This window comes from Gymnogyps californianus, chromosome 5 (genome assembly GCF_018139145.2).
Source record: "Gymnogyps californianus isolate 813 chromosome 5, ASM1813914v2, whole genome shotgun sequence".
Classification (NCBI taxonomy): domain Eukaryota; kingdom Metazoa; phylum Chordata; class Aves; order Accipitriformes; family Cathartidae; genus Gymnogyps; species Gymnogyps californianus.
Window position 1 is genome coordinate 67,011,411 of NC_059475.1, and position 23,268 is coordinate 67,034,678.

Consider the following 23,268-nt stretch of genomic DNA (forward strand, 5'->3'; position numbering starts at 1 on the left):
GAACTGGTTGCACTTCTGGTTCATGGAGAAAAAGCCTATTTGAGGGGAAAAACCGTATTCCTGGCTGCTATGGCCTCCTCCCGTTCCCCCCCTGCCTGCCAAGTGATGAAAGGGTCTGATACACTACAGTTCAGATTAATTCATAGGCTGCTTTTTCAACTATTCCACTCCGCACATTCCCTCCACTGTCAGCAGGACTACCCCACTATTGTAACAACTGTAACATAATACTTTAAAAAAAAAAAATCAAATTTGGTTTAGGGAGAATATTTATAGAAAATACAGCTGACTAATCCTCATGCATGTTTAGCTTACGTAATATAGGCAATTCAAGAAAATATACACCTGATCTATATTAACTTCATCCTATACAAAAAGTTCAAGGATGCTATTGGCTTGCAAATACCAAATCAATTGCGTACGGACTGCTTTTAATCAGCTTTATTTACACTACACATCTAGTTTCCTTCAAAATTCCCAAATCTCTCTGCTATTTTGATACTCTCCCCCTCACTAATGTGGGGGAAAAAAAAATTAGGGCAAGAAAATACATAAGCAAAGTAGCAAAAGCAACCAGTCTCAAAGTGAGGGGCGCAGGAGTCAGGGCTTTATTACTCTAACTACTTGTAAGACGATGGAGATCCAGTCAGGAGCATGGTTTTGACACTCGCGTAAACTAGCTGATATTTCTTCTGGGGTGGGAGAAACTTACTACAGAAATTTCTTATAACTCTTTGACCGTATTTTTCTTAGCAAGCGGTTTGTTACTTGCCCCAGATTATTCTTCTGGAAAATAATTTGTTACTTCTGCTTTTGTGAAATCAAAGACAGCAGACCCTTGCCACCACTTCTGAAAGATGTAAGTTTCTGCAGAAGTTTCAATTGGCATTGCAACCTTAGTTTAATTAAAGAAATTCAAGATCTTCAATTGCATGTGTTAATGACAACGTGGAAATATGTATTTCAAGATGTGGTAATGGAGGATATTAGCTGCATAGGCTTCTGCAAGACAACTATATAAGCAGCACAAGAGTTTGATTAAAAGCTAATACTCTAGAAGCGCCTAAAGGAGCATGCTGATGCAGACTACTAGAGCATCAGGATAAGCGTCAATTAAAGCAGTCAAAGAACCTGACAGCTCCAAACAACTTAATAGCTGGAAACCTATACAGGCAGCCCAGTTAAGCACTACAGCCAGAGAAAGGAATGATTATAGTCTCACTTACAACATAGATATCTTAGAAGCCATCCATAACCATGATACTAGTAGGGAAAAAGAGCAGCTACCTTTAACAGGAAAAAAACCATCAAAAGCCCACATTTAAGATACTATTATACCAATTCCAATATAAGTAATATGCCAGAAGAGTATTAGAATGCAAGGGGTTTTCTGTTTAGAAAGCAAAGGGTAACGGAATCTGTTCTTTCACATAACGACTTCCTTAACAATCCTTATTTCCAACATTTTACTGCTCCCCCCAGCATTCATTTAACAAGGAGGCAATTTTATTCAGTGCTTTAAGCCCATCTCCAAAGCTGTCAACTAAAACCATTCACCACTGCATAAAACCAACAATGCTAGTGCACAGCAAAATACAGGGTACAAACTAATCAAGTTCATTTCAAAGCATGCTTTTTATTCTAGCTAAAAGAGCATAAGAGGTGGGCAAAGCACTATGTTTAGTGAATCCTCTTTCCAACCCTAAACCTCTCATACTATAGAGGAAATGCTATTCATCTGAGAACTACCTATAATTTCAGTGGCATTTGGCTAGATTGTTTGACACAGCATTTTGTTAAACTAAATACAGGTAGATACAAGAGAAAGTAAGATCTAACTTTTACTGCATTCAAAATAAGTCAGATAAACACAAAATCCCTTTCAAAGGAAAATACTATGCACAGCTGGGTTTTGATGCAAGAGAGAAAGAAGTGAAGGAGGAAGACTCTTTATCCAACACACCAGAGGCTTAGGATCCACACACTTTTGTTTGGAAACAATTTACAATCTTCTCTTAAATACCAGATACAAAAAAGGCTGCAAGTTTCAAAATTAAAACAAATTAGACTTCATATAACACCAGGGGACAAGAGACCTCAAAACACACCTGCCCTGACATACCAAACGTGCTCCCAACCTATCTATTTGTGCTTCATACATGCTTGAAGGTGCAAAAGCAAGCTGTTCAAATTTTAGTCTGAGGAATGAATAGTAATAACATCATGTTACATCTGAAACTTCGCTACATTAAACTTTATGGAGAAACTACATTTGATTCAAAGGACCATTTGGGCCATTAAAAAAAAAGCACAATCCAGACAATTCATTTCCTAAGCAATCAAATGCTTTCCCTAAAACACTACCAAGGACTATTTGACAGTTCACATTTTCATAGAAGTGATAGCTTTCCTGTAACTTCAGTTATCCTCCAAATACAAGCAGTTGTAATATCATTTTTGTGATTCCACAGACAAGAAGTTCCAGGATGTCTGTTACTTACAGCTTTTTCAAACACTCAAGCATGACAAGAATCATCTTAGGTTCATTCCAGTATCATTTAGCACAGAGGAAGAGATAAAATTTGCATCCATTTTGTGAATATAGGTGATCTCACAGGCAGTGTACTGAATAGAAAGTGAAGCACTCAACTGCTGTATCCTGACTTGGAACATCTGTGTCAAATCCTAACTTTAACATTCCTTTTAGTTTCCCAGGGAAAAGACAGCCTTACAAATGCACAGCTCCCTGTTCAATCCCAACTGCTTGACAGAATCCCAAACATTTGCCTCTGAAACAGAAAATTAAAAACTGGGTTTCTTTCTTTGTAGCACTTGCAAGCATTACTGCCTCTCCTAACACAGCAGCTTCCTTAATATCACTGGTGCTGCATTATCATCGACTGCTACAGCGGCACAAGCAGTCAAAGGCAAGATAATCTACCGCACAGCCTGCTCCAAGCAGATTTAGAGCAGGTAAGTAAAGAGAAAAACCAAAGAATTACCTTTCCGCCTTCTGGCGCCCAGCAAGATCTAGAGGTTGAAAGCTTCCAGATGGAGGTTATTTTAGAGGGCTGCTGCACTACCACCTAGTTGGATCAGATGTACCAACCTAGCTGAGAATCATTCTGTGGTTACATTTAGCATGTAGCATTCAGTGTGAGTTACTGTCAGAGGTTCCTGCTTTTAGTACTTATTCTCCAAACAATATAAAAAAAAAAGAATGGGCATTCTGAGGTAGATGTAGAAATAAAACCAGTGAGACAAAGAACACACAGAAGCCTGGAAGAACTGCACAGCTCTAGAAGTCTAGAGAGCACCATGAAGCAATGCAGCATTACACCTAAAACAGCTAACAAGGAAGCTAAGCACTACCTATTCTTTGGTAACAAGTGTGTTATGTGCCCTAAAAACCATACAGGATAAATTATTCTTCATACCCAGTTTTAAAGAACTACCTGAAACCTACCAGATCAGTGTGTGTACCATAAGTACACAAGCATCACAGCACAGCTGAAGCTGTGGGGTTTTTTTTAAAAAGTCTTAATAAACCAGAAATTAAGAGTGCAGCAATGCAGAGAACTGGACTTTGATATATCTTCTTCAGACTTAAAACACTCTGACAACTTACTAATTCACAGCAACCTTGGGTGTTTGCTTTTATCATAATCTATAACAAAGTTAATCAGTCACCTCTAGCCAGGAAAAGATTTTGCAAGGCTGTTAAATGTTTACTGCTGATCAGCAAAACTAATTCTGGTCTGTATAGCTTTATGACAGTAAAGTGTTTCAGTTTCACACTTTTACCCACGGAATTTTGAGATTTTTCTTCCCTTAAGAGGACTTCCCAAAATGTTACATCAAATAAACATTGATCCTTTACAGGTCTCAGAACACCAGCACAAATATTTAAGAATTATGAGGTATCTACGTGCACTTACTAAGAATGAATCAAAGTCACAGAAGTGATGTATGCCTGAAGTTTTCATTTTTAAATGCTCAGAGATTCTGATCTCTAGAAGAATCTCACTATACAGCTTCTTGCAGCGACTACTTGAACAAGAGATTGTGCACTACTGTTGTTTCCAGATGGGAAGGCACGCTGTTCTCAGTGATGCAGCAAGACATGGTTTTATGCAAGATAACTATGCAAGACTGTGTTTGTATACAGATGCAACCATTGAAACCCTAAAGCCACACTGAAGGCTCTATAGCGGCTAAGTTTCTTGGAGGACCAAAATTTTCACTTAGCTTATTTGCAGTGCTAATCCAGCCTGCCTACTTCTGGTTACATACTCTACAAACTGAAGTTTCATAAAATTTGCATTTATACATTCCAACAGATATTAAGTAATGTGCACAAGTGGCACAATGGTTTGTAGAACAGAAAACAAGTTTAAAACCACATACAGTTCTCCCTCAAATTTTTTCCTTTGGAAATCCAGCTCTTTTTCTTAGCCAAAACCCACAGAGACAGTCAGCATACTATTACTATTTTTGTTCACCAGCTTTCAAAAAACAAGCCACCCCATATGTTTCTCTCTATTTATCGAGATTTCTTTGATTTTAAAGGCAAGGATGCCCTATGGGGCAAACCAGACCAAGAAAACAGAGGATCTGTTTAAAGCAATGTTTCCCAAAGTATAGGCTATAATTCCAAACAGTATTACAGGACTTAGAAGTAGCATCTGCAAGCCAAATGGAAATTCAGCTGTAGAAATAAAGCTCATGAGCACAAGACTGAAATTGGAAGTGGATTCCCCAGCAAAGCATGTCTGAAAGAGCTAGTTCAGACACACAGAAATCAAGTAATCGATTACAGCTGGCTGGCTCAAGAGATTCCCTTTTGCCCTCAAGTTTTTATACCTGACATCACTCTCCATAAGGGCACCTTAGCATGATACGCTGTTTTCAACTCAATAGGGGAGTAGTAAGATGCTAAGGAATTTTGCATCCCACTCCACTGCCAGTGCATGAGGACACGCAAGTCCAAACATAATCTGAGTCTATCTCCTTTTTATGTGGGTTTTGCAGATACCCAAATTCTTACCTCTTCTCCCTCGCCCAGCTAAAGATACTGCATATGCATTTTAGAAAACAAATAGCACATTCCCTTGCTACGCTGTCAATACTTTGGCATTATACCCAGAAGAATATCTGTAAGGTCTCCCGCAACTGTTTTACTTTCCTTCTACAGCCCTATCAAAAGCAGAGGAAAGAGCTATAGCATTTGCTTCTATTATGTAGAAATTTCTCAGGCGAGAGATGCCGTCGCTCTACCACCTTGAGGGGTAGCAGAAGGTAAGAATGATGTACAGAAACACTCACACCCCATCACTCTGTTTCAATATCTTTGTCTGTAAAACTCAGAAGTAAATCTTCTGGAACTGCCCGTTATAACAGAACAAGCCTGAGGTCCACCGGAGAGGCATTCACATCTGGACAAATCCCAAACAAACTTCACCTTTCAGAGTTTTGGCCAAGGACAAAAATCCTCAACTAGGCTGTTTTACAACCACTTGGAAAGGGAGACTTTTCACATCCAGAAAATTTAATTTTTATGTTGAGTAACACAGAATACTAGTCTTAGTTCTGAACTGAGCTCATACATGAGAGGCAAAAGTAGGAGGCTGCTAAACTACATGGGACATTATTTGCAATTCCCAAAACAAAGTTTCAGGTTGTGTACAAAATGCCTCCAAAAAGCTGGTTTTCCAAGAAAAGCAGACACTGGGAGTTACTCTTCAGGGACATCTTTTTCCATTGAAAAAGCAGAGATGCACTGATCCAAAGCAAAAGTACACATCACCACAAGACCTATGTTCTATACGGAGTGCTTCATGAAGCACACTTGGTTAAGGTTTTTCTAGTACCCCAATAACAACCAGAAAATTTTTCATCCCAAGGTACTGTGCTGACTTGTACATACAACGCAATGAACATTTACCGTACTGACGTTTTCTTCACAAACACCTGTGACAGACCTTATGGTGTGGCCCAGGCTGTCACTAGGGATTACACCACTCCTCTACATCCAAACTTCTTCCCCATAGTTACTTGCAGTGCCAGAAAGTTTGTGTCCATTCCCATTCACTCAAAGTTGATATGCCACCATTATTGCAGGCAGTAGAGGTGAAGCAATAGCAGTGACAAAGAGAACAATCAAAAAGCAAGGAGTTTCATAAGCCAGAGAACCAGCAAAGCATGATTTCCTCTGGGTACGTGTCTTGCAGTTGGATTCCTTCTTTGTCTACTAAGGTGACAGCTCCAATTGAAGCTTTTCCTCAGAGGTGAGGATCATAGTCACATGGATTCACTGATGTCTAACGAGATGGGGGTGTGGGGAGCTCATTCATCTTACAGACTCTCCTCAACAGAGCTCAAACAGCATCGGGAGGCTTTGGAATAAAATCAGTTCAATGACGTATTTCATTTCCAGTTACAGACTACAACCTCACCTGTCACTACATCTTTCAGTAAATCACAGCGTATTCATCAGAGGCAGATGGAAAATGACTGGAATAGGGAATTAATAGTGCCAGCAGAGTTGAGGATGTAGTGTCCTCCAACAAGAAGACTGCCTAGACAGCCAGGAACAGTAACCACCTCAGACATCTGACTTCATCTGTTTGGGTCATCACCCCAAAACTGTTCTGCCCCTACCCAACGTCCGCCCTTTACAGTCTCAAAGAGGCATTAGATCCTTCAACAGTTTATCCCACACCACTTAAATACAAGCAGTTCTACAGGCTACGAGCAGTTACCATGATCAGCTTGAAACAGGCACCTGTTCAGAACTTCTCTACATTTCAACTAGGCTTAATTTATGCCAAGACAAACTGCACATCTGAACAGTCATTATCTGGACTTTCGTTCTTCCAAAGCAAAAAAAGATAAAACAAACAATAAATAATAGGAAGCTAAAAGGTCCTGTCAAATTCTGCTTGCTACACCACTTATTTTTTCAATTTTGACAACAGCTGTCACGCTCTGCATAGGTCTGTACATCAAATAAAACTCCTCCTTCTCCAAAAACGGGCAACAGCATATGTAAAACCTAGGAGTGGAAGAAGGAAGAAAATGAAGAGTTTAGATTATTCCTAACCAGACCACTCTTTAGACTTCGTAATGAATATAGGTGGGAAGTTACCTTCATTTAAGTACACAAAAGACTGCTTACAATCACTTAACATAGGCTTCACTTAGTTCATGCACAAGTAAGAAAGGTGGTGGGTGGGGGGAAAACATCACTTTGCACATCTGGTTTTAATGAACGAGTTGTTCTTTTTACAAATGAATACACTTATTTTCTGTATATTAAAGAGCATCATACATGCTTATCTACCAATATTTCTTTTAGTTTAACTCAACTAAGTGTTTTGCTCCCTTGTCTTATGCATGACAAACTGATCTTTAATGCATTTCTCTAACTCTACATAGCACAAAGCATCCCACTTTTACCACCTGACATATTCATAACAAATTTCATCAGCTCACAAAACCATGACAGCTGTTTTTTCTCAACTGCCATCTCTGCCCAAAACTTACAAATCAGCCCATACTCTTTCTGGCTTGGGCCTGAATAGAGCCTGCAACTGGAATCCAGCCAACCCCAAATCCAGTTCCTTCCTTCCTGCCTGCACTGGCTACGAAATGCCCAGAGGAGAAAGAGCAAATCACTTTTGCCACAGAAAGATCTGCTTACCCTTTAACAAAGTATTATTTTACAATTGTTCTCTATATGCTGAGAGATTTCCACTAGGTAAAGCCTTAATATAAACCAGTCTCCTCCAAGGAGTTTAAGGTGCAAACTAGCAATATATGATCAGAGGCCAATTCCTGAATTGAATTTAAAGTCATATTGCACATAATAAAATAGGAGGGTACGCTGAGCTTGACTTAGACCCTGCTAATCACTTAAACCCTAGCTTTGCTTACAGAGGGAACTGTACTTTATATTTTGTAGTCTTCCTGCATCCTTACATGGAAAGGTATTTGCTATATTACACCAGCCTTTGCATGCTGGAAACTCAAAACTTGCAATAAAACTAGATATATAGCACTCAAGTATTGCAGCTGGAAGTGTGATTGTGCAACCAAAGAGATAAGGCAGGGCTGAGCCAGCAATGTAACAGCAGTATTTTGTGCTCAAACATTGAAAGTAAGGCACAAAGCAAAAGTCAAAAGTTAAGGCTCTTTTGCTCTGACAGCAAGTAGACTGTGAAAATACTGCAAACAATGGCTTATTTATATCTCAAAGGCAAAAGAATGAACATATTTAGAGCTTTTGGGAAAGCTCTGTCAAAGTCTTTAAACGGGTGCAGGGGCTCACTACCAAAAAGGGTTATTTAAGAAATGCTTTTGGAATTGTGGAAAAAAATCGCAGTGCATATCCCTAAAAACAAATGAGTAGCTTGCAGTCTCTACCCTGGCACCTTCAGCAAGACATCTTACCTAAGGAAAAAATCTCACCACAGTCAGTAAGACTAAAGCATTGCAGCTTCCACAAACACTGCCATGGAGGCACATTCCTGTAGCCTCTAGGAACACCAGTACCACCTCAAGGGCAGCTGGCTTGCCAGTGGCGGTAAAAGGCGTCTCTCGTGTTTCAGACTTTTCATTAGTCTGGTGAAGACCAGCTAAAAACAAAAGAGTAAAAAAAAACCGTGCAAGACTGATCCGTTTGGCTATTGCCAAACTGCCTTCTCCAGATTTAGCTCTGATGGAAGAAGTTACTCAGCTGCTCATATCAACCAGCACTTGTCTCCTCATGGAACAAACTGGTCTTAGGGCAGATCTATTTGCCTAATTTGCTGGTAGCTTTTTGGCAAACACCACCAAGGTACTGACAGCCCATTTAAATAAATCTTCTGGCAGAATCAGATTAGGGAACACTCTTACGAAGAAATCCTCCGTCTCCACTGCTGTTCTGCTAGAGGGGGTACAGACCTGCAGCAAGGCACTGTAACCTCTCCCATCACACATGTGGTTCTGGAATAGAACTTCTGCCCACAGCCTATGGCAAAAGGCCACACACTAAATTCATGAATCCAAAACTCACTCCCTGATGCACTGGAAAACTATTCCAGCAAATTTTAAGATTCAGAAAGTAATTCAAAGTAGGTCTTACACGTCTGTTAGCAGAAAGGTTAGGACAGCTACAAGGTAATGAATCCTATCTAGTCTGAAAGATTCCTCTCCAATGCCAAAATGATTTTTGAATCCAAGTATTGAGTTTCACAGCTGTTTGCTCTCAGAGGTCAAGCATGGACTAGGAGGAAGGCAAGTTGGAAGTACAGCAACATTTTGGTTTATTAGTCAATGCTCCATAAAAAACAGTCATCTACAAGATACAGAACCCTGACACAGGATGTGCAGGGAAGCAGGAACCGTACAGCTCTTAGTATCTTTCAACAGCTCAGTCTTTCCTGTGAAAGGACGTACACACACTACTTCTGTTTCAAAGGCTATGACTCCACCGTCACTAAATCAGACATCAACAATCAAAATAAAGTCATGCTGTTGCACATGAAGAAATACAGCTGTGCTTATATCAAAGTTTCAGCCCATTAACTTCTGTGTCTAGACTAAACAGTTCTTTCACTCTTCCTAAAGGCACGTGCTAGAGTTTGCACATTTGGTCTCCAGTTTATTTGTAATAAGCAAGAGGAGATTTAAGCTTTTGTATGCTTCAATTTGTTTAGTTTACTTTCATACAGTGACTAATTGTCTTCACAGTCAGTACCACTTTGTCTTCATCCATGACGTTCACATGCCTTAAGAGGATACACCTCATAAGTTTGAAGCCTACCTGTTTGTTTGGGCATTACTAAAGCCATCCGGTTTGAAGAATAAAATCATTTCATGACAGTTTATGAACTTACTGGATTCTAAAATAAAGACAGCATACATATCTGAGGGTGAAGACCAATTTGAAAGCCTAAACGCATCACTACAGTTGAGTATGAAGACTGCCTTCCAAAAGTGTTTATCAGAGAGAAAGACTATGCCAACGCTTCTCCTTTATCCTCCATTCCTTGAATGTAAAGAGGAAAAAGGAGAATTTTGCAACAATGGGGATCAGTTAACATTACAATACTCAAGGAGAACACCATAAGCTTCTTGGCCTTCTCCTTTTTAACTTACTATGTGCCAGCTATCTCTAACTTTTCTTGCTTGTCCCCATTCCTTTGGGGAGGCAGCAAAGCAAACTGACATTTTAAGTTAGTATTTGTCTCACTGTGCAACTGGCTGCTTTCGTCTCTGGTTAATACAATTAGTTGCTACACAGTAACGTAGCCATATCATAGTTAATATAAGCAATAAATATGACAGATGAGCATTAGGTCTTTATTGCCAAACACTTCATAAGGGCACATGTGGCCTTTGTACCATTCCCTAGCATAGGAAGCCTTCTGCTACATTAGGTTAGGAACAGTCCCACATCTAGTTCATCCTCCTTGAAGCCTGCTAGTTTTACCTACAGTGAGGTCAGGATATGCAGTGTACCTAAGTCCAATATTAAAGATTATATTGTTAAATGGGGGGGAAAAAAAACAACACCTAAAGTAAATCACTTCCAGAAGCACAAAACAGGGCTTGCTTCCTTTCCCTCCCTACAGGGGAAACAAATTGCTATTGATGGAAGCATGCCTAAGGTCCTTCAGCACTCAGCACCTTCATATCATGCCTAATCAAATTGAGCTCATCTCAAAACCACTTTGCTTTTAATACAACAAACTCTTCAGCATTGTAGATATTGTCTGTATCCATTTTCACAATTGCTGTTTATAATATCTTTCATCTATATGACATTTCTGTTGTGAAACAGAGGAAAGCTTTTAGCTAAATTATTCTTTCTTCACCATGAGCTAATAACTGCTGCTACTATGAAGCTGCATGCACACTTCTGACTGACCTAACAGGACTTCATGTTCCAGCCTTGGAAGAACTGAACAAAACTTCAGTGCAAAACGGCTGATACTTGCTATTTTTAGGAACAGAAGTTATACTAATCAGATCAAGTAAAAGCTACATCTAGACAATGCAATTCCACTGTCACCTTGTTCACATATCATTCATAACGCAATCATAGGAAAACACCATGTCCTCCTGCCACACAGCCCCCAGTAACAAGTTTTCAAAGACTGAATGTTTATATTACACCTGTTGAAGCTTCACTGTGCAAAGATTTCCTAAAAGGACTGTCTTTTTCTATCTTAAGCTCTATTAACTCTAGTCAACAAGTGCTGTTTGTGGGAAGGGCAGTAGAAAGGTGTTTATTTTGCAGTCAGTCAAACCCAAAGACAGGTTACTCTTACTGCTGAACTCCCAGCACCACGATGCCTACTCAGACATTAAGAAAACTCCACTAACAGCTTACTGCCTGCCACCCTCCCCCTCCCCCAGTCTTTCTTTGGTTTTAAATCACATAGCCAGAAGTGCACCCATTATATAGTTATCAACAGTACACAGAGACCCAGCGAGAGAGTACTCGCACAGGAGGTCATATTACAAGGTTAAATGTACAAGTCATCACAGAAGGGGCACATCTGGTCATCCAGAGAGGATGCACAATGGTGTACCACAGCGGAAGAGCTGGGAAAGCACTGCTCAAGCTACTCCCATGCCCTCAAAGCACGCTGATCTGCTGCTTTGGAGGCCCCTACTGCTCTTGACTGTACTATTTACTTAATATGAGGACCAAGACCTATTCTAGGCCACCAAGTAATAGGATTAAAACAGTCTAATCCCAGATGTTATTTACAGTTTGCCAGAGAAGTTATGACTTGGTCCTCCAAAGTATGTGAATGACGCTATGATCTCAAGACCCAGTACTAACCTGCACAAAGCTACACCGGTAGACGTCTAAAAAAATATGAGGCAAAGGTAAGGGAGGCATAAAATTCTGAACTGCATCTTGTCAAGAGGGAAACAAGTTATCTAAAAGAAAAGTGGGACCCCTTCAACACAGCATTAGCATATGCTGGTGATAAAAGTGAAAAATGCGAGGACACGATGTATTTATAAAACAAACAAAATGAGCAGCTTTGCCTTACAAGTCTCTGGGAGTGGGCATGCTCTCTATGCCAGCATCCCCATTCCTGTCCCTCAAGGTTTAAGCTTGTGACAAGTCACATGCAAGCTTTTCAGCAGTGACCTTGGGACAGAGTGAGAACAAACATAAGGACATTTGTTGATAAAAGGAAAAGCATCCTCAACACAAATGAGATTTAGGGTATCAAACAGTACAAGCAGAACAGGATTTGACAGCACAAAGTACACCTGGAAACCAACTAGAGTTTCTCCTTCAATCTGGGAGCTCAGACCAAATCCTCCTCTACTTCACTTGCCTTGCTGACCACAGGACAAATAAGCCACAAGTATGACAGTGCAGAATAACCAAACACAACTCTAGATGACATCATGAGAAGCACTTCTACTAAACATGAAGTAAGACTGCAACTGTACAACATGCTAGAGGAGTCTGCTTTGGAAGGTTTCATACCCATACTAGTCACAGATACTCAAGACAAATTCAGAACCAAAGCATGTGCAGACAATACCAACAAGAAAAACGACACAAGACAACGGCTGGTTCAGCCTACCTAAACAGCTGTTGCCTACAGGCATGTCTATAGTATTTTGCAAACAGTTGTAAAACTTCCCTGCTGGCACTCTGAACTAATAAACCCTACCTTCAGCAAGGCATGTCGGCTCAGGCTCAGTGCCATACTATGCCCACACTGCTTCTCATTAGCTTGGAGTACAGGAAAAGAAGGTTGCATCTTCTCAAAGCATCAAGTTGATAAGTGCTATCACTACTGAGGAATAAGGACTAAGCAAGTTAGAGAGTAGCATTAGCTCCATAATAAATGAGTATAAAACAGCCATAATTTAGTTTGAACTGGATAATAAAAAGTTTCTGACTTCCTAGGAAGAATCTGTTCTCAAGCAACCTTGTAATCACAGTTGAAAAACAGCCTGCTGTTAAGATGGAGCATGAAATAGCTTATGCAAGATGCTGCTTTCAGCAACAAAAACCAAATCTTAATAGCCTAGAAAGTAATTTCTAGGCTTATATGCATATTTTAAAGTAGAACCAAGTGAACTTTCACAGTATCTACTCATTTATAAATTTCAGCTGAAAATGGAAAACTATGCATCCCTGATTCTGCCAAGATAGGAAAGGAGCAGCTATTTGGTTCTACATGAGAAGCGCATCAGTCAAAGGCAACAGTCTTACATCTCTCAGACTTGTTTACTCAGAGTGAATGGTCTGTTTTCCATATTTTAAAAAACCAATCAAGTCTTTCACTTCTACGTGTGTGACCTACTGTCCGTACATGCCAAGGGGATTACAGTTTAACCTCCAGAATGCACTCGGTTTCCTTTTTATAACGAACATTAAACATACAGATCTTTGATGCTCTGATTTGCTTCAACAAATATAGATTTCAGCTTCTAGAGTTCGAAGTTTCTGCTCCCTGATTTTACATTGGTATTGAGATGCGGTGAATAAAGCCTACAGCTGGATACAAATCTGCACTCTGAGAAAGTCAAAAGTACTCCAAGGAATAGGATAGTCGCAGAGAACCAACTCGAGTATGTTTGCTTTCTTAGCTTAAACGAAGCAAAACCTTTGCTCTATCCAGCCATACACAAGCTTTCACTGAAAAAAATCCACGACTCTTTCCTCAAATATAATCCTTTCTACTATTTTTTCCTACATTGCAGTTAATGTTCTATTCAGACACAATACTTCTGGTGTTTGATTAATCTACTTGCAAGCTCTGAACTGGCACTGATCACATTCTCAATATGCAGCATATAAGACCCATCATAAACTAAGCACAAGACATAAAGGTCTCCAAGAATCCACTGTCAATATCAAATAAAAAAATAAATCAGTTTCTCCAGAACACCAGCCTTCCAGCTATGACTGTTGAAGCAAATGATTCTCAGAGAGAACCATGACCTTGAACGTATTTAACGGGTGGCTACCATTATTTGCTATAGACGCTTCTTTAAATGAAGCCTAAAGTACATTTTTAAATAAGGCTCAAAAGCAGAACCCGAGTCACCTAAGCAGTTTCACCAGTATCTCTACACCATATAGTGCAGAAAATTACAGAATCATTAAACAAAGCTTCAACTTGATATCAAACAGCAAATCCATGTAAGTGCAACATAAGTCCTCAGTTTAATGCCATAGCCAGGATGACCCTCCCTCTGCCTTCGGTCCATAAACAGAAGCAAACAGATATCAAGGACAAGCAGAGATACCGTATTGCGTCTGTATTTGCCAACACTACTGGAAAACTGCATCAGCTTCTTCCTGAACTGCACAGCAAGAGATTAACAAAAGAGTTCCGTGAAAAGCCAAACAGCTAAGTTAAAAACTGGAAATGTGCTTAAAAGTAGGAAACGCTTCAGGAACTTTATTTAGCTTGTCAAGGAGGTAGTGGCTAAGGAGCAACTTTGATCAGTCAGAAAAAGCCTATATGAGAGACAGGAGTCTAAAAATGGAGGTCCCTTCAGATTAACACAAAAAGACATGTTTCAAATCTAAATCTGCTCCAAGTATAAAGTGGTCCAGCAATCAGAACAACTTCCCAAAAGTTACCGTAGAATCTATCACTGTAAACATAGACGAGAATTTTATTCTGTTTTTTCAAAAGGTTAAATTTAAGCAGAACTACAGCCTGTTTATTCAAAGATGTCCAACAATCCACATTAAACAAAGTTCACACAATTCATAGTGGCTCCTTTGGGTGCTGCAGCCTCTAAGTTAACCAATTAATTTATTTTAACGGTTGACTATGGAAAATTTATACATAAAATGCTGACACCAATTTCAACGTGACCACTGTAACAACACTGAGCGACAGCCCTTAGAGTTTTGTCTAGTTAGACAAAATATTTATTAGATATTGCAAAACCCATTAAGTCTATAAGACAAAGTCTTCCTCAGCTGAGGATGCACCAAGCTGCACCTCCTTGCTAATGAGTAGCTAACAGAAGTCTTTGGTTAGTAAGAAATACTACATATACATGCACACACCTATTAGAAACCCTATCCAAAACTCCTTAGAACTGGTTGCGACACATCACATTGAAAGTATCTAATGTCAGGTACAAAATCCTTTCACTGCTAGAGAACTCAGTCATTGACTAAAACTTGTGCTTCTTTGGTATTCCTCCTTCAACTTACACCATTTTAATCAAGCAATTTTTCTGAGAAGTCAAAGCTGCCCTTCGACACCATTAAATATTGGAAAAGTCTACAAAGATACATTCATGCAGTCCCAAAGGAAGACAGATTTAACGGCACCAGGCCATTGACACCTGCCTTCAGTGAAAGCTAACCCATGCAGCCAGGGACCAGCACCCAGCACACAAGACAAAGCCATGCTGGCCTGAATGCCATTATGCCAGAATAAATTATTCACAGTGCAACTCAAACTTGGGGGGAAAAAGTGGTACTGGGAGGAGGGGGACAGGACATACACCTCAAGAGGTTAATTTTGCTTTCCCTAGCACAGTTAATTGTAAGTTGCTCTGTATTGCTAACCAGATACCAGGCAAGTCAAATGAAGGCTACTGACAAACAACATACTAATACCATGACATTCTATTCAGCTACTTGTCACTGTATTCACTATCTCCTTCAAAACTCCCTCCAGCCCCATGTTCCAAGAAATATATAATGGGCCATTACTTTGATGGGACTTCAAATAAAGCTTCCCCCCCCCCCCCCCCAAAAAAAAATTAGAATATGAATGTTTCTGCTTCACCAAGAAATCCATAGCCTTTTGTGAACAGATGATGCTACAAGCAGATGTACGCAGATTCACAATCAAGCAGATGATCTCTTCTTTACCAGCCATCTTGACCTGCCTGGCTTGATTTACATAAACTGTTTTTATTCACTACAACATTGATTATGTAAACCTCGACAAAATCTTAACCAAACGTGCACTGCCACATCACTGACAGAAAATACGTAACAGACTACTGGGAGAAGGTTATTAGAAATGTATTTGCTGCCATGACTGACTTCAAATGCCTTAGGCTTTCCCCCCTGATCACATTAATGCGCAGACAAGCAATCACAACTATTGGAGACAATACAGGAACACGTTCTGGTGGGAGAACTACCTACTGCCAAAAGAACGCCTTCCCCTTGATTTAAAGGTCAAGTATAGAACAACCCTACTTTAATACTGCCAAGAAAGAGTAAGAGCAAAAGATAAAGGGAAAGTTTTGTCATCCTGAAAACAGGACTCTCAGCAGTTTGCCAGGTATGCCAATTCCTTTGTTCGTCATCCTTTTCACCACCTAATTCAAAAGTCTCACAGCTCAAGACAGAAGTTATTCATCAGCATCACAATCAATGCTGCTTTTTTTTTTCTTAAAACCACATGGTCTCTCAAAACAACTTTTTTTTTTTTTTTTTAAATCTAGCTGTGAGGTCACTCTATCAATTTTAATCAAGCAGTTTTAACAAGAGCTGCGATGCTACGCTTCTGCCGGTCCACAGGTCTCAGTTTCACTATGGGGAGGAGAGCAGATTTACATTGTCTTATTTAAAATGGAACTCCAGATTACAAGATTTTAATACAAAACAGGTATTAAGAATTTTTTTTTTTTAGAATACTGAACAGATGCTTAAGCTGTTCCAAGAGTTCCTAGTTGCAAATGTTGAGTCACCAAAGAAAGAGAGAGATACATTTGTATTATTTATGGCACTACATACAACATTTAAGACATCTCTGATAGGAAATGCAGTAATCAACTCCTAAAGTGTCAAATGGATCTTAAAACCCCAATCTTCAGTCCAAAAATGGAAAATGTAGTTACTGAAGTCATGGCATTTGCTGGACTGCTTCCATCATGTCTACCTATTCCTACATCACATCCACCAAGCACGTTGACGTTGTGTCAGTAAGCTGTGACAGCCAATGCCCTATTGTTTCAGCGTAGCCTACAGAGACACACTGACCAGCGAGATTCAGCTGCCCGTTTGCAGACTTCTTGTTCATAATTGTACTACAAGGACAAGAGGATTTGTTTGCTTTTTTAGTACATGTAACACCCAGAAGATATAACCTCAGTAGCTTTAGAGAACAGCTGATACTCAAATAAAAACTAAACTCAGTCATATGAAGTTTATTTAAATTTTATTGGCATGTTTCAACACACAGCAGTGAAGATCAAGACCTCTGGCAGAACCGATAAGCTGAGATCAATGCATTTCCATATTAAAGGAAAAGCACACCAGACTTCGCTAGGTTAAGATCAGAGCCAAAACATTTGATACTTCTGTACTTTCAACTGCTGCTAAAAATAGTAAAGCAACAGAAAGGAAAATGCTTCCAGCTGTGCACAAAAAGCCTCTGCAGCACAACATCAATTTATGCACTGTAATGTAATTAAAGATTCAACATTATACTATGACTTTATTGTTAGAGACAGTGTTGCACAGCTGAGGTTACCCTCCATTGCCACAACTGAAACAGTAAGAACGTTTCTTTATTAAATTTAGTTTGATACGGGTATTTCTCCCAAATCAAGTTACTCGATTTAAATTCAAGTCTTTCAAGTGCCAGCTATGCCACGTTCATGGTAACAGCTGTATTTTATTCCACGGTAACTGTCTCCTGACCTAGTCTCGTGATAAGAAACATTTAGCATCCTTTAAGGAAAAAAGGTATACCATTGGACACGAGTACCCAGTCTTGGCTGCTCTTTTTATCTTCTCCCAGAGATTCAAACAGTTATTCTGCAGAGGTGAACACAGTTCTTTATGAAATGACTTGACCAAAACAAAACAAAAAAAATCCCTAACAAACCAGAATAAGGTTTTCTACGACCCTGCAGCAAGTATGTAACAGATTCTGGGGGAGGCTGAATAACGCAGCAAGGCTGTAACTGTTCTGCTTCACGGCTGGCTTGAAACCTTTCCATCGTATTTATTACTAAAAATTATTCCATTAACCATATGTTTCTACATATTAAACTATCAAAATTAAGCATCTCTTATAAGGTTCACAAGGGCTCTCAGCAAGCACGGCTTAGACGCTTCTTCCTCATCTGCTTCTACGGTGTTCAGCAGAAAGGCTTCAAGCTTTAACAGCAGGGCAAGAACATAATACCAAGCGGATTACTTCAAGATCCGTATCAAGCTGAGAAAATAAACATTTCCACTACGAATCTGAATATAAGTGCTTCACCCTCCTCCCCCCCCCCCCCCCCGCCTCTCCTCCTAATTCCAAAGTCATCTCCCCTGCAATCTGCAAGGAGGACGCCGTCTCTCGGAGCGAGGGGAGAAACCGCCAGGGAGAGCTCGGCAAGCGGCTGCGGCCAAGGAGCGCGCCTCCTCAGCACCTGCGACCGGCACCGACGGAAGGACGGCGCCGGGGTCTCCCCGCGGCCTCGCCCGCCAACTCCGCACCCCCCTCACCCCCCCCGAGCCCCGCACAAAGTTTCTTTCCAGCCCGCAGGCCCCGCGGTCACGGTGCCCGACAGCCCGCCGCCGGCCCTCCCCATCCACCCCCCCGAGCCGCGACGGGAGGAGGGCCGAGCCCCCGCTCTCCCCGCGGGGAAAGTTGCCGGCGGCGGGGACGGACGGCCGCCCCCCACGCAGCGGGGCAGGGCGCGAGTGGGACCCCCAACGGCCGCCCCGCGCGCGCTCGGGCGGGGGGAAAGGCGGGAAGCGGCGCGCGCCCCCCACCCCCCCACCCCGCCGCCTTCGTCCCCGCCGGGGGTCTCGCGCCTCCGAGCGTTACCTCAGCGGGGAGACGCGGCGGGCGCTGAGGGGAAGGGGCGCTCCCGCCGCTCCCCCCACCACAGGACGGGCCCCCCCGCCGCCGCCGCCGCCGCGCTCCCCCCCCCCCCGGCGCCCCTCCACAGCGCTCACCCCAGCACCACCAGCTCCCCGTACTTGACGGGCTCCTTGTTAGGCGCGCAGTGCTCCTCCTGGCTGGGGGAAAACATGGGGCCGCCGCGAAGTCACCCGCCGCTACAGTCCCATCCGCCGCGGAGGGGCCAGTCCCGAGCGGGCTCCGCGCTGCGCCCCGCACTGAGCCGGCAGCCGCCCGACAACGGCCACTACACCCGGCGGGGGGGCCGGGGGGGGGGGAGGAGCGCCGAGGGGCACGTACCAACTCGCCGCGGCAGGGGGCGGGAGGAGCAAAGCGGAGCCCTCCCCCCTGCTCGGCCACGCGTGGCCACGCCCCCACCCCCCGCTCCCATTCACCGCCTGCGGAGGGGGCGCGCTCGCCGGGGGCGGGGATCCGCGCCGCTGCGCTCCGCCCCCTTCTTCGCACCCTCTTCCCCCCCCCCGCCAGCAAGTGGTACGGCCTCGCTGTGTTATGTAAACATAGAGTAAAGGGGCCGGGGCCGGTCTTAAAGGGGCCGCGCCCCCGGGGGGTGGGGGGACAGCAGGGGCCGGCGTCGGACAGTAGGCGCCCTGGACGTGGGGTTCTGGCTCACCGAGGGGTCCAGACCGCTGCCTGCCGGCGAGGGGGTGGGGGGGTGGTTCTAGGTCACCTGACCGGGGGGGGGGGGGGGCGGGTCCTGGGTTCCAGATCACCTGGGGGACTAGATCACTGTGTGGGGTTCTAGATCACCTCCTGCCCCCGCAGGGTGTCTCGATCCCAGGGGGTGTCTTTAGACCCACACCTGTGTGGAGGCCTGAGGTTCTAGATCACCTGGGGGTCTGGGTCACCTCCTGTCTCGGCTGGGGGTTCTAGACCACCTCAGGGTTCTGGATCATCTCCAGGGGCTGCAGGCCACCTCCTGCCCAGGAGGGTGGTTCTGGGCTACCTGCAGCTGAGAGGGAGGCTCTAGATTACCTCCCCATGGTTCTAGATAGCTGTGGTACTCTGGATTCCCCCCAGCGAGCTCCTAGGTCACCTCCTGCCCCAGAGTTCGGGGGGCTCCAGACCACCACCCACCTCCTACACCTTCCCTGCGGTCTCCAGCATGTGGGTCTCCAGCGACAGGGCCACTATCAGCTTCTGCGCTTGCGGCCGAGGAATGGCTGCTCTCCCGTCTCTCATCCCTAGATGAGGAAGGAGCTGTAGAGCCCACCTTCCAGCCTCTTCTCTCCCGTGTCTTCTTCTGAGCCTGCAAAAATGGCCCCCCCGCCTTTGTTCTTCGGGAAGAGGTTTACAAAGCCAGCACTTTTCAATGTCCCGACTCATGTTTCCAGGCGCGACCGCCGTCCCCAGCGTCACAGGTCTGCTCCAAAGCTGGGCCAGGGCTGCTTTATTCCTTCAAAAAACTTAGTTTCGAAACAAAAAACAAAAAAAAAAAAGGAAAAAGTCTGGAATGAAAGCAAGTGACTGTGATATTCCCGGGGCCACGGCCCCTCCCTGAAAGCCCACCCCCCGCAGCGCTCAAGCGCAAACACATTTTCACTCCATTTCTGACAAATTTGGGTGAGACAAATCATTATGTCAAAGAATTGGTGGGCAGACAGGCATCCGGGGGCACGTGCCCAGACACCAAGGCCTTGTGCGATGCAAAACCGGGCTAAAAAGGCATCAGGGTACAAAAAAACCCCGAACTCCAAACTTTCTACGGTGACTTCCAAGGACTTTCCCCCCCAGCCTGCTGCTGCTTCGGTGTCTCCCCCACCGCCCCTTTCGCTCGGAGCTTAATTTCCTTTCTCCTCGTTACCCGACGCGAGCACGAAACCAACAAAGATTAGCTCGATGTTGATCCGCGGCGAGGATGGAAATTCTTATTAGCTGCTATTTGAGGTCTCCAACCAGGGAGCCCGTTAACAAAGACAAAAGTAATTGCAGCGGCCGCCACGCTGCTCCTGGCCTTCGCCGAAAAGCATCCCCCAGGCCGGCACGGTCAGACTCAGGATTGAATCCTGCTCTTCCAGCTGAAAGCTTTCCCTCTGCCTGAAATTGTATTTAGCTATTAATTTTCCCGGTAATGTTATTTTTCTGTCGTTTCTGGTGAAGAGGTGAAATGGAAAAACCCAGCCAATCTTGCAGGGCTGCAAAATGGAGATCTTCCCAGGGGCTGTGTGAAGAAGACAAGATTTTATTAAAGACAGAGAGCAGAATTATTACAGATTTATCTTCTTTATTGCCCTAACAAAATAGAAAAGAAAGACGGGCTGTAAGTCACTGTCAAAGAAAACAAATACGGCCCCGAAAACAGTGAGAAAAACAAACCTCCTGGCTGCATCCTCTTCAACTTCTCCCATTTCTCCCCCCGAAAGCAAGACCTTCGCGGCAGCTTGGCTTTCGCACGGCATAAACAAACTTCAATACTCTTCCAAAAAAACGCTCCCAAACAGCTCGGCTCAGCCGGCCTTCCCGAAGTCAAACCTCCCTTTAACATGGCTGGATTTACAGCATCTTCTGCTGCTCCCCCAGCCCCGCGTGGGGATGGAGGGACGAGGAAGGACCTTGAAGATCTGATTTTGCCCCGTTTCCCCACTTCCTCATTTTCTAACACTACGCCTTTTGCAGAAAAGGGAAAAGTTGCGCGGAGCCTTGCACACGAGGCTCGTAACTGCAAGGTTCTGCACCTTTTTGCCAAGCCTGCACGTTTTTTCCCAGCAATGCAAACCAGCGCATTTGCTGTATTTATTTAAATACAGAAATGCAGAAATTATTAACTACAGAAAATGCGCTGGTTTGCATTGCTGAAAAATCAATGCGCAGGCCTGGAAAAAAGAGCCCAGCGGGATTCACAGGGGAATATTTGCACCTGATGCATTCGTAGGAGGCAGATGAGCTGGGGCGGGGAGGCACCCGCCCGCCATATACCTGCGGTGGGAGACAGCGAGATAACCACTGCCGCTTGGGTTGATGCATTATTTTTTTCCTTGGAAATGTGCTTCATTTGTAGACGCACGATCTCTTCATTCTGCATCTCCCCACGGGGTATTTTAGGCTGGCAAGTGAAGAGGGAAGCTCAGCCCCAGCCCCACGAGGTGTTCTAAGGGCTGCTGGGTCTTTTCTTCCCAAATCGTAGGTTTTCTCATTGCAATTTCCGAGGACCTGTTGCTCCCAGCACTGGAAACCTGCTTTTAATTTTTTAATTTTTTAAATTTTTAATTTTTGACTATTGAAGTGGAGCCAGGAGGAAGGAGCAGCTTTGCTGTACATCGCACAGCTCCCCGTCCCACACAGATCGCAGCCCCGAATCCCAACACCGCTATTTCCTCCAGCTCCAAAAATTCCTTGTGCAACTGGTGCAAGCAACACTTGGCTGGCATTTTCCCCCAAATCCACTGAAAATAATTGAGAAATGTACCCACAGCTGCATTCTGCTATTTTTCGACTCAAAATGCCTTGCGGTCTCGGATTCGGGGTGGCTCGGCGTGGCTTTTCGGAGCGGTGAAGGGAGGTTTGGTTGTTTTCCCCCTGGAAGTGGGAATCACAGATAACTTGGAGCTCCTTCCCGGCAGCATCGGCGCTGCGAGAGGGAGTTTGCTCCCAGGTTTAGCGCGAGCAGCTGCTTGGCTGGATGGAGGGGTATCCAGCCAAGCCAGAAGAGCATTAAAATCAATGTTCGAAAAAATCCCAAACATGAAGAAATAGTACATGCCCATTTATTTTTAAAATGTAATAAAAAGTTATTTTAAATGCAGGAAGATTAATAAGGCTCTAATTCAGCAAAGTACTTACAGATGTGCTGGACACTAAGTAAGTACTTCAGCACTTTTATGAATCAGGGCTTAGGGACTGAGCTTGAAATATAGCGCAAGTATTGAAAGACGTAAATAGCCCTCGCATCATACCTGCGGCTTATACTGCACATGAAGCTCACGGTACATGGGATCGGCACATAAATAGGGATAAAGGTTTCCATTCCCACCTCTATATTATTGTCATTAATAGAAAGGTTTCCAGGAGCGGGATCAGGTTTATGCTCAGTCATCGGTGCGAATGGTCGGGGCTGGGAAAGTTGATCTCTGGGGTTGCAGCAGCCTGGCTTTGGTGCTCCAGGGCAGGGAATAAACCCCAGGAAAGGAGAAAAACTGTCTCAGCTCCAAGGTTAGGATCAACCAGGCATCGCCGGGGTGGGTGCAAACCCCTCGGGCTGGAAAGTCCCCAGCTCGAGGGTGACTGAGGCTCTCGAGCAGCCACCAAGTGGAAGCAGCACAAGAAAGAGCTGTAGATGTTTTAAAATTAGGTTTGATAAATATACTACAGGAAAAATATGATGTGATTCCTCATAATGATGTAGTATTGAGCTTAGCATGTTTTGGGGATCCTTTCAGTCCTGTGTTTC

General features: G+C 43.5%; 1 protein-coding gene across 1 annotated transcript in view; it reads right to left on the minus strand.

Annotated features, from left to right (window-relative positions):
* PELI2 (pellino E3 ubiquitin protein ligase family member 2) overlaps positions 1 to 19,042 on the minus strand; it is a 77,870-nt gene extending 58,828 nt beyond the window's left edge. The window contains exon 1 of the mRNA XM_050898138.1: positions 18,920 to 19,042. Within this exon, the coding sequence (XP_050754095.1) occupies positions 18,920 to 18,996 (77 nt within the window). The 5' untranslated portion in view covers positions 18,997 to 19,042. The remainder of the gene's footprint in view (positions 1 to 18,919) is intronic.
* Positions 19,043 to 23,268: the final 4,226 nt, after the last annotated feature.